The sequence below is a fragment of the Thunnus maccoyii genome, chromosome 11 (assembly GCF_910596095.1).
Source record: "Thunnus maccoyii chromosome 11, fThuMac1.1, whole genome shotgun sequence".
Taxonomy (NCBI): Eukaryota; Metazoa; Chordata; class Actinopteri; order Scombriformes; family Scombridae; genus Thunnus; species Thunnus maccoyii.
This window is the reverse complement of record NC_056543.1, coordinates 30,582,312-30,599,924: the sequence shown is the minus strand read 5'-3', so window position 1 is coordinate 30,599,924 and position 17,613 is coordinate 30,582,312. Positions and strand designations below refer to the sequence as shown.

The following is a 17,613-nucleotide window of genomic DNA, read 5'->3' as shown; positions in this document are numbered from 1 at the left end:
TTTTCTTTTTGATGTGATATTTTTTAGGTCTATGGTAGACTTTTAAGATGTAGTAGATAATTGCAATAGTGATTTTTAAAGGTTATACACACACACACACACACACACACACACACACACACACACACACACACACACACCAAGACAGCAGGTCTGTTATACAAGTCATTTGGCCTTTTGTTGTGATGATCAAAAGACATTTCTGCTCTGAGCGTCACGCTGCTGCGTCAGCATTTCTAATTGGTATCACTCTGTGGAATGTGGACTCACTCATCATGGACGTGTTGCTGCACCAACGTGTGATGAATGGCAGTACCTCAGCCATCAGTAAGCATTTGATCAATGCTGTGCACAGTCATCGGCTGCAGCAGAATAAGGATGTTTTGACACTGTTTTGTTTTTTATCTTAACCAGGTAGCCACTGAAAACAAAAAAAAGAAAAAAAAAGTTAATAGGTTAATTATAATTTATAATTACATTGTATCGTAGATTAATAATAGGTTGATGATGACCCTGTACTAGAGTGTATAATACAATGAGGACATCATCTCCCTCTCTAACCAGAACCATATTATTTTTGCTGTAAAAGAAGTGGCAAACAACCCTGTGATAGCAGCAGCACTGATCCTTGCTGCTTGCCAAAGTGAAGCAGCTGAAGAGGACTGCTTTGTTTGTTGTTTGGTGGGTTAGCCTGTTAGCTAGCATGTAGTTAGCTTTTTTCAGAGAGCTGTAGGCCCAACTCAATGAAACATCAGATATTGAGAGGGTACCCACACTGTAAACTTGTCTGCACTCTTACACTCAAACACAACTTCATACTAAAACAATTTTCTTTAGTAAGACAGGTTAAGGATATGATTCATGAAAAGTTTTTCACACTGGTGAGGCGGCCAATTAAGAGCTGGTGAAACTAGATAAACAGTGATGTCAGTGGGATAACTGAGTGGCCCATGGATTCAGGTGAAAGTGCCTATGAGGCCAATTTGGCCAGCCACAGTATGTTAGCCTAAGCAGATACAGTGTATATAAAGCCTGGTCAAACTGCCAAGTATCTGCTCTTTGCTTGGGTTTCAAGACTCAAAGCTTAAAGGTACATTGGGTAAGGGGTTAGATGGTGTCAACTGTCAACAACACAGCCTTATACTTGCTGCAGGGCCTAATCATAGGTCAAGACATCATTTAGCAGGAATGGTAATACTTGACCATGTTTATCTGTAACTTGTCTGATCATAAGCGTCTACACAGTCAGGCCTGTCTGAAATGTAATAAAGGTGCCCGCATCTTACACAAATCCTAAACTTTCCTTTTTTCTATATAAGTAAAAAGTGCAAGCCATCTCTTAACCCACTGATTAGAATTGGGTACTTGAATATCATCATATGTTAAGGCAATTACACTAATAGAGCTTTATTGAATTTTATTGAAATCGTAATTGGTTGTAATCCTTTCATATTCTTACATGTACTGATCCTGCAACACAGTGTATGTACATGCCTATGCATCATAGGGACCTTTACCATGAGAGTGTTATAGCACAAAATATGCATTCATCTAAATGCACATGAAGACAAAAACCATGAAGAATTGTCTATAGTTAACGATAGTATGCCCTGTAATTCACCTTGGATCAATCTGCTGTGGAGGGATCTCCCCTAAACTGTCCCTCTTAATTGGGGACATGACAGTCAGCAAAATAAATTGTGGGCATTTTTTCCCATGAAGGACAGAACATGATTGGTAGCCATCAGGTATTTGGTTGCTTTGTCTAACAGGGGATTCCGGTCATTACTGGACTTGACTAATTAGTGGAGCCAGCTTGGCTTCATTAAACGGAGTCGCCACATTCTTTAAAACCCAACGCCCCGACTCCGAGCGCTGGAATTTGGAATTTTAAGGACTGGGATGGAGGAGATGAGACGTCACGGTAACTGATCAAAGACAATTGTTGGAAAAGATGCCATGATAAACAACAGCTTTTATCTCTGCGGTTGTGAGGCCTTTAGAGGAACACAATGTTAGAGGTTCACATTTGTGAAGTAGAAATAATGATTTGTGCTCTCTGTTTCTGATCCCTGGACCAACTGCAAAGTAAGCAGCCGCTGCACTGAGGGGTCAGGATGGAGGGCAACTTACTCAACAGTGTCAGTCAGCAGTGTGGAGGATAGTGCTCACAGGATGCCTCAGTCTGACAGAACCTGCATACTAAAGATAATCATTCTGCACTCATCTATGCAGGTAATTATGTGTATTTAGCACTGTTTTATTAAGACATGCTAATATTAATAACACAGTCACACTTGCTGCTCTTTGAGCTGCCAGTTCACTCCGCAGTTTGATCCACTGCCACTCAGTTAAAGCCATGCCAACCAGTTCGTACCAGGCTATATACTGCTCTACTACGGTCCTGTTCAGTTCCTGTTAAAATCTCAAGTCTTTATAAGCAAATTGAAAATCAAGATGAAAGTCTTTCATTTCCTTCCTGACAAAGCTGGGTTTATAAAGCTGAGACCATTCAATGAAAAGGCCTAATAAGTAAATATTTTAAATTGAGCAGCTATGCTACACCTGCGTGCTGCGGTCTTTTTGCCATGTTAGTAACATAGCTCTAGGGATGGCAATGTTATCCTGTCATTGGGACAGTCCACGCCTTTGATCCGGACTGAAATATCTCAACAACTATTGGATGGATTGACATTCATGGTTCCCAGAGGATGAATCCTGATGACTTTACTGATTCTCTAACTTTTCTCTAGCACCAGCAGGTCAAAGTTTTCAATAATGCTGTGAAAAACAATATGTCAGTGAAATTTCAACATCTGCTAGTTGGATTGGCACAAAATTCATGGTTCCCAGACAATAAATCCTAATGATTTTGGTGATCCCCTGACTTTTCATCGGATGCCACCATGAGGGTGACATTTGTGGTTTTGAGCAAAACATCTTGATAACTATTGGATGGACTGCCAGATATCAAGAAGCTCATTCACTTTTAACCGGGGTAGATCACCATGGTACCAGCTGAATGGCTAACCTGTTCCTCAGTAGTTTAACTTCAGAGGATCAGATTAAAACCTGCAAACAGCCCGCCCACTGACCAGTCAGATCCCTGGAAACATTGAGTCATCATTTCTACAGGATCCTGGCATGGACAAAACTCCTGAGTTTACAATAAAGTGACAAGTGATGAAGAGCAATATATATTTTTAAAGGTCAGTAGAATCATTGTGCTGTTCCAAACTTTCCTGTGTCCACTCTGAGTTTAAAACAGAGCTTCTAACAAACAGAGAGATCGTTAATGACACTAAAGACAGTACATAACAGTCACTGAAGCTGCATTTAAATTGTGCAAAGTTAATTTAATTCCTAAACGGATAGCTGACAGTGTCAATGCTTTTACACTCTTATTCCATCACTGCAGCTCAGAATAACAAGAAGTGACTTTGTGATAATAATTAAAAATAAAACTAAACCCTGTCTTTTATTTAAAAAGTATCCTATCCAGGATCACCAAAGAGGGCCAGACTGAGTTAAACTTACTTTGTGGTACATGCACAGCTCAAAATTTGTCCAATACTTTGGTTTATGACCAAATACCTGCAAACTAATGACATTCCCATCAGTCATGCCATGCTAGCGTTAGCATTAAGCTCAGAGTACCCCTGTGTCTGCCTAAGTACAACCTCACAGAGCTGCTGGTGTGGCTGTAGACTCTTAATTCTGTTTATTGATTTTTTTTTTTTTTTACCAGGACAAAATTTGATACTTTGAATGTTTCTGCTGTCAAGTCTCAAGTAAGTCAAGTCTACGGTTCTGCTACAAGAAGAAATTGACAGTGATGCTCTTACTTTCTGTTCCACTGGCAACATAACATTGCAGATATAGATCGCATCCTCAACATATTCAGAGTGTTATAATCAAAATGTAACACCTTTGTAATTATGTGCAATATTTTATATTACAAGAGCGTTCTTTAAAATGACAAGCATCTTCAAAACTTTGTATGAACACTGCAAATCAAATGGGAGGTACGCATGTCAGTACAATGTCCTTAATGCTACTATAAACGTACTCATCAACAGACAAGTCTATGTGTTGTTTATGACATGACACAGACCAGAAATGAATGAAGTTCAATAAAGTTGAATAAAACTAAAGTATCATTAGGCCTAAACAATACTAGGTCAAAACCTAGTATATGGCTTGACTGTGTATGAAACGCTACGGGGCTTTTAATTTGTATGTCGCCTGGTTCCCATCAGACATGGACATTGCAGCATTTTGTTTGTTTTTATGTAAGTTTAAGTTTATTTGTTTATTTATTTGTATAGCACTTTTCATACAGTAGTTGTGACTCAAGGTGCTGTACATATGAGAAAAACCATTTAATAATACTTAAAATACATTGCACCAGGTTTTGGGTATAGATTATATGGTGCTGTTGTAAGAAGGGTTGAGTTCAGATTTAGGCTATTTTTTTATATGTTTTATATATTATTTCACTTATCCACAACCCAAAAATAGTTTTAATGTAGTAACTATCAAGTTAATCATTAATGCTGAGTGCAAATGACCCCAGTACAGTGTGTTTCATCACTCAGCCAGTGAGTGAGTGAGTGACTCAGTGACAGACAGACACAGTTATAGGGTTGGCTCCCTCTGTTGCGATCCAGTCAAAAATGTGGCTATGAAAAGATCGGTTCCCACCGGGGCACCAGTAAATGTCTGGCCCAGGGCACAAAATGACCAGAAATGACCCTACTGTCAGGACATTTTTTTATTGTATTATATTTAAACTCTAAATCCAATTCCCTCAGAATATTTTGTTCCATCATTGTAAGAGGACTATCAAGGGAAGTTTTCAAATAGACACATTTAATTGTACTAGTAGTTACTGTCATTGCTCACGTATCTGTTCTTATGTTGAAACAAAAGTGTTTCAGTGTCTCCTGAAGCCTAAATTCAGCAAATAACTGCCCTTATTTACCACTGACAGCGTGTTTGGGGCTATATATGTTTTGTGCAAAAGCAATTCAACTGTTAACATAGGCTACATATTTTGCATAGAACCAATGCTTTAAAGAATACCTTTAAACTCATACCTTGTTAAAATGTTGAATGCTGCAAAATGAAAGCAAAATATGAGTAAGATCTGGGTTGAATAACACTTTTTCTTTTTCTCACTCTTGGTGGTTATGTATTGATATAATTTCACATCAGTATATGTACAGTTTTAGTATTGCCTGGAAATAGGGATCTGAATCTGTGTGTTTATTTGTTTTTCCAAATACGCCCCTCTTCTTTGAGTGAGTGTTCCACTCTGGCCCCCTATTCAAAATGAATAAAACAGACCCACCCCTGCTAATACCTAACAGGTGCACGTGCCTGTCAGTCTGTGTTCCCAGCAGCTTATTATTCCATGAGAGTTTTTCCTTCCATAACCAAATATGTTAATTGATGGGTGTCTGTGTGACTCTGCGACACCTCCACCTTTCCCCACACGGCAGCAACTTAATCCCTTACTAGCGGAGACTTTCCCCAGCCTCTCCATTCAGACCCCTCAGCCCAGTCCCCTCTCCACCCTGTGACCTTTGACCTTGCAGGGAAAATGATGATGAACGGAGGAGGAGGAAGAGGAGGAGGAGGGGTTTACAATGTAGAATAACAACGAACCACAGGAACTCTGTGGTTTTCTCATGTTTTCAGCTTCATCCAACCAAAAAAAAAAACAGCTGGTGAAAGTTTTGTCAAGAAAAAGAGGAAGAAGAACCAGAAGATCGAGAATAACAACAGTACGAAAAGAAGAAACATCAGAAGAAGGAGAATAATAACAGCAGAAAGACAAGACAACCAGAAGAAAACAAGAGGGAGAAGTCAAGAATAATAAAAAGAAGAGCAACAAAAGAATATGATAAAGATGAACAAGCCCAACAGAAGAGGATAAAGATCAAGGGCAAATAGTACAAAAGAAGAAGAACAGTAAAGGAAGAAGACAAGTGACAACAGTATAGATGCAAGGAAAAGCTCACTATACTTGCAAAACTGAAAATATGCAGTCCGCATAGTTTTAAAGCAGCCTCTATGAAAGGAAATTGCATGAATGAATAGTGGTTTAGTAATAAAGTTCAGTACTGAGCAGAGATGCACTGAGCACGCTCGGCTGTGATTGACTTTTTCTGTTTCACCTCCAGTGCCCTACTTCCCTTCGGACTCCTGGGCCTTTGGGCAGGCAGGCGGGGAGGGATTAGAGGGGATGCTGGTGTGTGGGGCTGGGCCAGGCTGCAACAACGCCAGCAGCGCTGTGAGCCGGTGTCGCCAGAGCGATCTGCCAGGTACGCCATGGAGGATTAGAGTCACTAGTGCTGGCACTGGGAGAGGGGCGACGTGAGGGGACGTGTCCCACGTAGGCTGCACCTCGCAGGAACATGGCTCTGGAGAACCATGGGAAAAATGTTGGTGGCTGTTATTTTGAGCACAAGAAGGTGGTGGGGACGATATGTAGGAATTTGGGAACATGCAGAGAAACATCTGAATGTTAGAGATAAACCTTACTGCAGTGAAAAACAACCATTACAAGGTCTGACATCATGATGATTCTAACAGTGTATCAGTTTAACTGTGGAGGTTTTGGTTTATGAAGCTTTTTAGAATCAGGTTCAATCATTAAGTAGTTGTTGTAGCCTTTTCAAATATTTTCTGTTGCACTTTAGCACCATCTGCTGCCATTTACTACTGAACTGACAAGCATTCTGCATTCAAGGCACAGTATAAAAGCAGGGGACTAAATTAGAGAAAAATCTGAATTAATGAATGAAGAGACATAATGAATGCAGATGCTTCCACACAGGGCATAAGGGCTTATGAGTATGAAAATGATGTGACTCATGTGCTGCAGCTTTCATAAACAGATCTCAACCCGACTGAACACCAGTGGAAGATTTTGGATCGACATGTCAGACAGCGCTCTCCATGACCCTCATCAAAACACCAAATGAAGGAAAATGTTTTGGAAGAATGAGTGGCAATGCCAAGGAGAGGTGAAACTGTAGGTGAGGTGTGTAGTGGATCAACACCTTACTAGGATACATATGTGATGGTTTTGCCTGTCATTTGGCACCTTTTTTTCACCTTAACTGTTAAGAATATCAGTAATTTGATTATAGGACTGCAATTGTGCCCCTATAAACTTTCCAAAAACTCATTTCATTGCCAACAACCATGTGTTAAATCTATTTTGCATTAATGAGTCCAATTTATTAACTTGTTCACATTAGCCAAGACAACAAGAAGATGGTGATAAAACAGGGGTGTGTGTCTCTCAGCTTGCTGTGGACTTCTTGTGCCCCCTAGTGGTCAATATATTCAGTTGCTGCAGCTTTAAGATGTTATTTTTATTTCCCAGGCACAACATATATGCTTTATCTTTCTGAACTGATCCATTGAAGACGTGTTTCATCTTTGTGAAGAATTAAGAGAAAAAAAAATTCTATATGACCCATTGACCCAATTATAAACCTACTGCTCTTCTGCTAATGCAATGCCGGTGACCCCTGCAGGAGGTAAGATATTATGCCTGAACTTTTGATAACTCTTTTAGCCATGCTGGCAGTGTGGCTCTAGGGAGGGCGATGTTGGTCTGTCAGTCAGTCCACCACTTTGGTCCAGATTGAAAGAGGCTGACATTTGTGAGTGTAATAAAATCTACAACAGATATTCAAGTCCACTTGAGGATACATTCTAATGACTTTAGTGAGCCCCTGACCTTTCCTCCAGTGGCACCAGCAGAGAAAAGTTTTCACTTATGCTGTAATATATCTAAACATGTACATGATTGTATTCTGATGACTTTCCTCTAGTGCCACCATGAAGTTGACTTTATAGTTCCTTATTGAAATATCTCAACAACTATTGGATGGATAGCTATGAAATTTGGTTCACCAATTGATGGTCCCCAGAGGATGAATTGTACTTTCATCTAGCGCTACCATGACATTCCAAACCTGCTGACATTCCCATCAGCCTCATCTGTACTTTTTGTTTTGTGCTGCTAATTAGCAAATGTTTACAACACACTAAACCAACATGGTGACCATTAGACCTACAACACATGCTAGTGTTATCATTATAAGCTTGTTAGCATGCTGATGTTAACATTTAGCTCTGGTGCAGCCTCACAGAGCTGCTAGTATGGCTGTTGACACTTCACTATCAGATAGGTAGTGTTTGCACTTCCACTGGCAACATTATGTAACAGACATCTTTAGAAAATGGTGGTTTAATATTGGGTGTCGCAGCTGCATAAATGCCTCAGAGAAACTATTGGTTATGATTATACTGTATCTGTACAAGTTTATCCGTCATTCTCAGCAACTCACAACACACTTTGTGTCTGTATCAGTATGTTGCTTTTGAAGAATGCTTCTCTGAAAGATCTAGCACAGCTTTCATGCACAAATGTTCATTAAGGACCTAAATATAATTTAGACTGTTGTACAGAATATGTTAAACTGTCTCAAGGATCTCAACTTGCAGATTGATCTATTTTCCAGACTTCTTCATGTGTAATCTCTGCACTGGAGAAGCAATACGTTGTACCACTCTCTGTGTTGATTGGTCGATGATGACATCACCTCTGCAGGCCTCAAGGAGACTTCGCCATGACAACCAGTGTGCACCATTATTGGATTTCCCTCTTCAGACTATGAAGACCACACAAGCAGACTCACACCTGTTAAAGTGCTCACACTGTGGAGAGAGGCAGGTTTCACAGGCTGAGCTGAAACAAGAGGTTGTTAAAAATGTCCCTCCAGAGAGGAGCATTACAGGCCTCAGTGAAACAGTACTGTCACACAATACTGCACCAATAAGTCCTGACACCCTTAAGGATGGATTGTCTGTATTTATGCATTTAGAGATTAGTTTTAAATCAAGACACAGCTCTTTAAAAACCACTGTAACAAAGAGTAGTGTCGAAATCTTGTATGAAAATTCAATTTTCAGCCTCAAACTTCAACTCAAGAGGGCAGCATTGCATTAAACTACTGTACAGTTTGGTAGACTATTCCAAGATGAAATCTTTCCACATTAGGGAATAGCTCATGTTTGAGCTCCTTTGACATAAAAGTCAGATACTCTTTGGAGTCTTGTTAAGTCTTTAGTCAGTATTTGTTGCTCCCAGGTTAAAGATCCATGTATTTGCCAGTAATAATTTGTTGTAATTTCTTCTTATTAATTTTTAATGTGATTGTATTTTAAACTTCTCTGTATGTGACCTGACTTCACGTTTTTTAAATGTTGTGTACATGCCTCACTATCCACCAAACTATATACTTTAAAAGATGGAACAGGTCATTTTAAAATAACTTAATCATCATTTGAAGACCAAAGTGAGCCCTTAAATGTCACTTATATATAATTCAGCAGCCTGTCTCTTAAATTTGCCAAGTAAAGAAACCTTGAGGCATAAATATGAATAAGCACATTTGCAGTCTCCTGTGTTCAAACTGAATAAGTGGAGTGTGTGTGTGTTAGATATTTAAGATTTCAAGGTTATGGTATTGATTGATAAGCAGTTTTATGGGATGGGTCTATTGGACTGCATTTACAACCTTAACCAGAGTTTCAGTAGCTTCTTCCATCTTCTGCTGCTGACATGTTGTTTTTATATCAAAATGTAATGTGTTTTAGCCTCTTTTATAGGTATAAATAGGTAAAAGTAAGTAAATATTGGACTTACATTTGTCATGTGGACAATTTTGAGAATCAAGGTTGGAAAGTTCCCTTAAAGTGGTGTAGCACACATGAAAGGGAAATAATTTTATTGAATACTGTGTCTGTACAGTTAAGTGATTAGTCCTTTAAATATGATGTCATTTACTTATATAACCTGACATTTACAAGGTGTCTCTAGCTTACATCTACAAGCAAAAAAAAAAGCAACATTGACAAATACATGAGAACATTAAATACAGTTTGTGCTGTGCTCCAGTTCATACTGTCAGTTTCAAACACCAGGGGGAAGAATAGAGTTGTGTTAACTCTGGAGTCAGTCATTACTGGCCTCAGTGATTTACTTCAGCTTATATTAAATTGATCAAATGTAGAATTCTTGGTCTTCTTCTTCTATTTTGTCTGCCTCTTCTACTGGTGCACTAATAATGCTGCACGTGTCTGAGTGGTTTACGGAAACGTTGCTCAGAGATGGAGCAGCACTGGTGTTCATGCAGGTGCTCTGAGGATGTGACCCCAGGAAGGTAGAGGGTGTGAAGCTTTTTGTTCTGACAGGAACAGTAGTCCGGCCAAGTGTGGCTGCCTTGTAGGTGCTCTCCAGGGTGCCAGGAAAGAGGAAGGAGCCGATGTCTTCAGGTGGCGCGGACAACGGTCGAGAAATCTGCGGCAGGCTGGGTTTGATGTATGCAGACACCACTGTCAAGTCCACACTGCTGCCTGGGTTTACTTTATTCCCTGTGTCCACATCCGTCTCCTCTGCCCCGATAAGAGCATCCACATTGAGCCGGAAGGGTGGGATGAGGGAGGAGCACCTGTTGAGGGAGTGACTCCTGTGGTGGGGGCTGGGAGGAGGAGGCCCAGGAGAGGAGCAGGTGGAGTGGGAGCTGGCCGAGCCCAGGTTGGGTAGAGAGAAAAGGGAGCTGGACCGGTGGCCTTTCCACTGGGCCCTCCAGCTGTCTGGGTGGCACCGGTCAGTCCATTGCTCCTGCTCGTCCAGATCCTCACAGGCCAGAGGGAGGGAGCTGTGGGAGGGGTGGTGCTGGACTCGGGGACGGGATGTCGGCCGATGATGATAGTGGTGGTTTCTGCAGGAGCTAGCGCTGCGGGTGAAAGTGGTTGGAGCTGAGGCTGATTCAGGGACAATGGATGTGAGGGAGGGATGTTGTCTGTGTTTGAAGTGAGGGCTTTGGACCTGAGCAGGAGGGAAAAGAAAACCAATGAGATTTAGGGACTTCGTAGACTGCAAAAATGGGCAACTTGAGAAACAAAGTCATATCTTATTTTATGATGACTAAATCTTTTCTCATCATAAAAGCACCCCTTGCATTAGATTATTAAAGCTATTTCAAGGAGACTGGTGATTCAATCAATTTTTCACCTCGGGCTGACAAGAAGCAAGTCTGAATGTTGTCACACTCATGTAAGAGAAAACCAGATGGCTTTGTTGATTTCAAGAATCTACCATGGCAAGACAAAAAAAAAAAAGATTTACAATGTTTTTTTTCATTTTCACACACACACACACACACACACACACACACACACACACACACACACACACACACACAAATATGTATATATCTATCCAAGTAAGAAGATTAATCTTATACTTGGATTTGCTGGTTTGTTAAAGGTTCTGTTTGTGAGAATCAGAAATTCCTTCTCATTAGTGATACCGGTGGCCATTTAGTGAGCATTCTGTTTTGCACTGTGTTTCAGCAAAGCATCTCTCAATCCCAGTCAGTCAGCCCCCCTCACCCACCCCCGTATGTGATAATCGACCACCTGAACCTGACCCGACCTGCAAACCGCCAACTTTTTTTTTTACCAACCGTGTTTACTAAACACCGGTAGAACACTAGAGCAACAGACTGCGGTTTTGTTGTGAAATGTGTAGTGGTTGATGGAGGCAGCTAGCTGTCTCATTAACTGGAGAGCTAATGTCTGCAGGGTGTTACTCAGATAACACCGTTTTTGTTGTGTTGTGTTGTCATGCTGGTTGTTTGTTGAGGTTAGCAGGAGAGAGGCAAGGCACTCGGGAGCATGCATTTTCACGGAAAATCCAGTCCAGGTCCTTCACAGAGAAATCAGTCCACAGGCTGTTACAGACAACTGAGAAAGTCAGGGAAGGTCTCATTTTTTATGTTATGTTACTACCCGTTCACTCATTGGCAATAAAAAAAATCATTAATACATGTAAATTGCTTCACAATTATTACATATAGAACCTTTAAACAGCAATCTCTGTGGCCAAAACGAGATATGTGATATGAGATACAAACGTTAGCCATCGTAAGCTACTAGTCATACCATAGTCATTGCATCAGCAACCATAGCTGGTGTATTGGATGGAGGAAAGGTGCATTTTTATTATTTCCACCAGGTGTAAGCCTGGAGGGGACCATGCCTTTGGTTGTGTGTGTGCATGTGTGCGTGTATCCTATGTATCTATCCACAGCTAATCTCACATACTACTAATATTATTTGTGCACCTTTATGACTGTATGCTTAAGGACCTCTCATAGTTGTGATGATTCACAATTTTTGAAAAACTTATGTTATAATGTGATCCTTATGAGCCTATTGTAAAGTTTACACTTTCGTCCTTTCAGCAGTCCTCACCATTTTACAATATGCGTTACAACATAACATTTCCAGCAATTGGCTAGCTAAAAACAAGGCTAACCTAGTCTGTTGAAGGCCACAATTTGGCCTTTGTTGTGGCTCAAAAACTGACATCCATAGAAAAGTTTGGTTTCATCCATGCCTGATATGTAATGATCCACTAAAATCCTGAAAAAAATTTCTGTTATCTTCGCTGCCATCTTGACTGTACACACCTTGCAGAGATCTGCACTCTGCTGAGTGTATTATTTCAACTTTTCACATGTTAGAGGAACTTCTTTTCTCAGAAGTTATAGTCTTACTTTAATTTGTAGTTGACTTCAGCAGATGGGGGCACAAGTATTTTTAAAAATGGCACTTTCTATAATTTTGATTCTAGACAACTCTTGAAACACATTGAGTGAGCCTTGTTGTATAGGGATGAAGCTTGGGTGTGTGTGGTGTGAATATTTATTACATTTATTTTCTTATATCAAGTATTTTTAACTAGTTTTATGGTAAGTCAATGTTTTGAAATGGCCAGATTTTTATGTTAATTTCAAGAAATCTGCTACCTCTGGCTGATTCTTTTTTTTGGATGCTAGCAAATTTCTCTTGATTAGCTTGTTTGCATAGAGGGATTTTTGCAGTGTGAGACAGCACAGGATGTCTCCCATCTTCTTTTTTGTTGTATAAATGTAGTGAAATATGAGGGGACACGAAAGTAAAGCGATGCATATTCAAGACTATTAACCTCCCTCAGTAGGTCTCTCATGCAACCAAGCTCCTCACGCAACATACAGGCTGCAGAGTGAGGGAGGAAGGTGTACAAGGGAACCCCAGGGTTCACTAAAGCCTCCACAGGCCCCCTGTTTTCAGCCCTGGCCACTTTATGAATCACACCAGCAGCTGGAGAAGTCATCAGAGTCCAGATGAGTCCTGTGTGTATCACACCTCCATTTATAGACCCAAAGTATCTCAAAACACAGAGAGACTGCTGTTCAGAAAATCTGTGCTATGCCACAAATCTACAGCCTGATCATCGTCCACAAAGTTAAGGTCTGGAAACATATGCAGCAACATGGTGGCAGATACTTTTCTCCTGACACAAATGTGGAAATGTTCTTGTTTTTAACATGCAGCAGGATTCATTTCATTGCTCTGTCAGTTTAGTTTCCTGTCTAGGTTTCCCCTCTCTGTAAGTATTAAAATGCACACCTCCCTCCTCCTCTCGAAGCAGATAGTTTCTCCATGTTGCTGTTCTGATGTCTGCTCTGTCATCCAGCTTTCCAACCAAACAGGCAGAAGCAGTAACTTTCCACACAGCAGCCTCAGGACAATTATTTCCAACAAGGGCGGAGGGGAGTTTGCACATTTCCATATGTTCAGGTTCACCAACAATAAATATCAAGGAAGCAAATCTTTAGGTTTCCTGAGAAAGTTAAACTGTGATTTACCACATCCTCATGACAGACAAGTCAGTGCAAGAAACAAACAATGTCTGTATTTCTAACATGAATAAGTATTCTTGCTCATGATTGCTCATATCCAAATATACAGTGCATATAACTTTAAAACTACTATCCTGAATAGTGCTGAAATTATTAATCAACTAAGAGAAAATTAGAACCAGTTAATCATTTAAGTCATCATTTAATCATTTTTCAGTCAAAATATAAAACACTGAGGATTTGAGGATGTGAAGATTTTCTCCTTTTGTCTGTTGGAATGTAAAAACGAAAGAGGCTCAACGCTCCTTTGTCTGCTGTATGAGCTTTTAATATTTGGCTGAAAGTCTGTTTCTCTCTGTCTCTGGCTTTGGACTGCTGGTGAGACTGAACATTTTTGAATCATCATTTTTGAATTTTTCCAATAAATTTAGGTCAAAATTAACCCAAAAAACTATGTATGAAAATGTGTACCAGCTGCACCAAAACAAAACAGAACAAAACAAAAAACAAAACAAAACAGTAGAAATGTTTCCATTTTTGCATGTTCTGGATCACTTTCTGAAATTTCATAAAATTTCAGGCTGCTCTCAAATGTAAATTGACCTGAACAGTCTGAACGGTGTGTAAGGTTTCATATATTACAGTAGAACACAGGCACGCACCAATCACAACAAAGAACAACATATTGCAGGAAACATAAAATCAACATATAATTTGAATAATAAAAAAATGTCAGAGGCTACCATCTTGGCATGAAAAGCACAAAAATGTGAGTCCACTGACCAGAATATTTCTATTTACAGTGACAGCATGCACCTTGTTATGCTAATTGCTCATTAAGAGGACACCTGTTTAGGTGAGTGTCTCCTTGAGGCTGAAAATCAGAGCAGCTCTAATTATCTGCTGCTTCTGCCAAATAATGGCTGTGAGTGAATATTGCTGTCTTTCATGTGTGTGTTTGTGTGACAGATGAGGTTGTTGTGGAGTATGACTGTGAGAGATTGCATGTCCCGCTAAAAACATCTTTTTGTCTGTCTCTTTTATTTCCCTTGTGCCTTTTCCCTTCTGCAAAGCACTTTGTATGTTGTAGTGTCTTTTTCTGAAATGTGTTAAATTAAGTTTTACTTACTACCCACTTAGATATTTTTTGTCTTTAACTGAGTCCTAAAGTCTGTTCTCTTAAAACAAAAAATCTGCCAGTGCAGTAAAGTTCAACCTGTCTCAAGCACAAACTACTTGTTTCAACCTGAGCATGGAGACTCACATCAACACATGCTTAGCTCAGATAACACATATCTGTGATGAAATACATAAACCCACTGTTTACTTACTAGTTTTTACCAGAGCTTTTGATCTATTCCATGGCCTTCTCCAGTGAATGGAACTTGCTCAGGTGTGACCTGAGTATAATGACCACCTGTTGTCATATGTCAAAGCTCCATACTTCGATCACATGATGACAATGAGCAAGTTCCATTCCTTAAAGAAGGCCATGTAACACAGCCGGGAAAGGCTTGAAGGTGAACCTTGAGTTAAAAAAAACAAAGTGTTACCAAGTCAACAAGGCTATTAGTTCACTGCACTGGCAGATTTGATTGTCTTGTTTTAAGAAAATAAGACTTTTAGGACTCAGATACAGACATAATTAACCTGAAAGCAGAAGGTGGCAGCCATGACACACAGCCAAAAGCATTGGGAAAATGCTAGTAAGTGAATCTTGAGTTTCAAATATTTTATCAAAGAACTTGTTTCAAGAAGTTTGCAGAAATGAGTGTACCTTGAAATGAGCCAAACTGCTGCAGTAAAATCAAGAAAAATTACACTTGATTCTTGAAAAATCTTGAAATGAATTGATTTGTGTCAGAAACAGTTTTAAAATAATCCTTTTTCACTTGTTTTATGAAGATTAGAGTTCATGTTAGAATTAGTTTTACATTAAAAGGTCAGTTTACCCAAATTACAAAAAAAGTTTTCATTTCAAAGTTTTCATTGGAACTATTCTCTACCAAAGAAATTGCTTCTGAAAAATATTTAAAGCCTCTCTCCTCTCAAAAATATGTTTTTCTTCTTGTTCCTTCAGTTGAATGTTTGAGTGTCACTGTGCAGAATGATGTATGTGCAGAGATTGTTTTCACATTCATCTGCTGAAAGTGGAAAGTTTCTTTGAGCTCCCTGAAAATCTGATTTTAAGGGGTGGGCCTACAAGTTGTGACATCACAACTGAATTGGAGCTAATCCTGGTCCAATATTCAACTTATACAAGTGTGATATGGAAACTTGAAGCCTCCAGTGCACAAAATCTGAGAAGTGATTTTACAGTGAAGTAGGAGACACCTTGTGCCCATCAGTTGAACTTCTGATATATATCTGCTTATTCATACATTCTGAAATTTTTAATGAGGGAGAAAGATTAGGTGTCATTTTTAGGATTTTAAAGTGGTAGTGATGCTTTTTTGTGGAAAAATCATAGCAGACATGCATTATTGTTCCAAGCAGAGTATTTGTATGTGTCTTAATACATGTCTGGAGGGGATCTATCAACTAATTCAAGATATGCTGGAGTTGTAATGCTAGCAGCATGTTGGTCTCCTGATTGTTCCCCTCAGGAAGAAGTGATCCCCTGACTTCAGGTCAAACGTTTTATTCATCCAATACTTTGGTTTATGACCAAATACCTGCAAACGAATGGCATTCCCATCAGCCTCAGTTGTAGTTTGTGGTTAGTGCTAATTAGCAAATGTTAACATGCTAAACTAAAATGCATTAGCATTTAGCTCCCTGCACCACTGTACCTAAGTACAAACACAACAGTAGACCACAAACAAAAGTCACCTCCACTATTTTGGAGGAGATGCAGAAATCTCAGAGACAGATGTTTCAAAGCCTGGACAAATGAACTAACAACTATAAGCATGGCTAGATTCCACTAGAGGTAAGTGAGAAAATGTGTTTTGTAATTTGGGTGAACTGCTCCTTTAATGTTAAGGAAAGGGTTAGGGGTTAGTCATGTAGTTATGATGGTTAGAGTTAGATCAAGGGTCTTGGGAATCACGTCAAATGAGGGTCCTCACATGTATGAAAGTACAAGTGTGTGTGTGTGTGGAGAAAAAAGTGAGAGTGTAACAATGCCCCAGTGTTTCCCCCTCCTTCCCTCCCTGCTCAGCGTCTCTCCTTTCTTTTATAAACTACCTCTCCCCTCTGTTTCTGTTCCTCCCTCTCCTCAACAGTCCACTTCCTTCTGTTTATCTTTCTCTTGCTCTCTTCTTCACTTTGTCTTGTCTCTTTCTGGCTCTGTAGCTTTCCTTCATTCTGGTTGTCTGGCTGCACACTTACCTCCCCCACACAACAAAGTAAGAGGCACTGAGCGATGTCGTCTACTGTTGAGGCTGTGATTTACAGCGTAATGACACTCGAGGGAGGTTAAAGAAGGACACATATGTGTGTGCTGCTATCCCAGAGATGCTGCAGGTCAACTGCACTCATTTGTTATTTACTAAAACTATTTCTGTGCATGTTTGTGTGACATGATACGACATGACAGGATCTGTCCAGTTTTCCGTGAGGACAACAAGCTACAATGCTGGTGAGGAGCCGCAGCGGGGGGTGCTGGGTAATGAGGTTGTTGACATGGCGATGATCAGACCCTTACTCTTGTAAGCTTCAGTTATCTTGGGATAAGCCAGGTCAGCCGGAGATCTGACCTCAGTGAGCCAAAAACAGCACAATGAGGCAGAGAAATGTGTGATTGAAGTTAATAAACAGAATTCTTCATCTACTTCACCAGCTTGGTTGTGGTGTTGGTTGATGTTTCCAAAGCTTTGATTCCATTAAA

At 39.9% G+C, this 17,613-nt stretch overlaps 1 protein-coding gene across 1 annotated transcript in view; it reads right to left on the bottom strand.

Annotated features, from left to right (window-relative positions):
- Positions 1–9,798: 9,798 nt before the first annotated feature.
- Positions 9,799–17,613, bottom strand: part of LOC121907112 (protein FAM124A) — a 34,974-nt gene continuing 27,159 nt past the window's right edge. Inside the window, exon 4 of the mRNA XM_042426489.1 lies at positions 9,799–10,918. Within this exon, the coding sequence (XP_042282423.1) occupies positions 10,091–10,918 (828 nt within the window). The 3' untranslated portion in view covers positions 9,799–10,090. The remainder of the gene's footprint in view (positions 10,919–17,613) is intronic.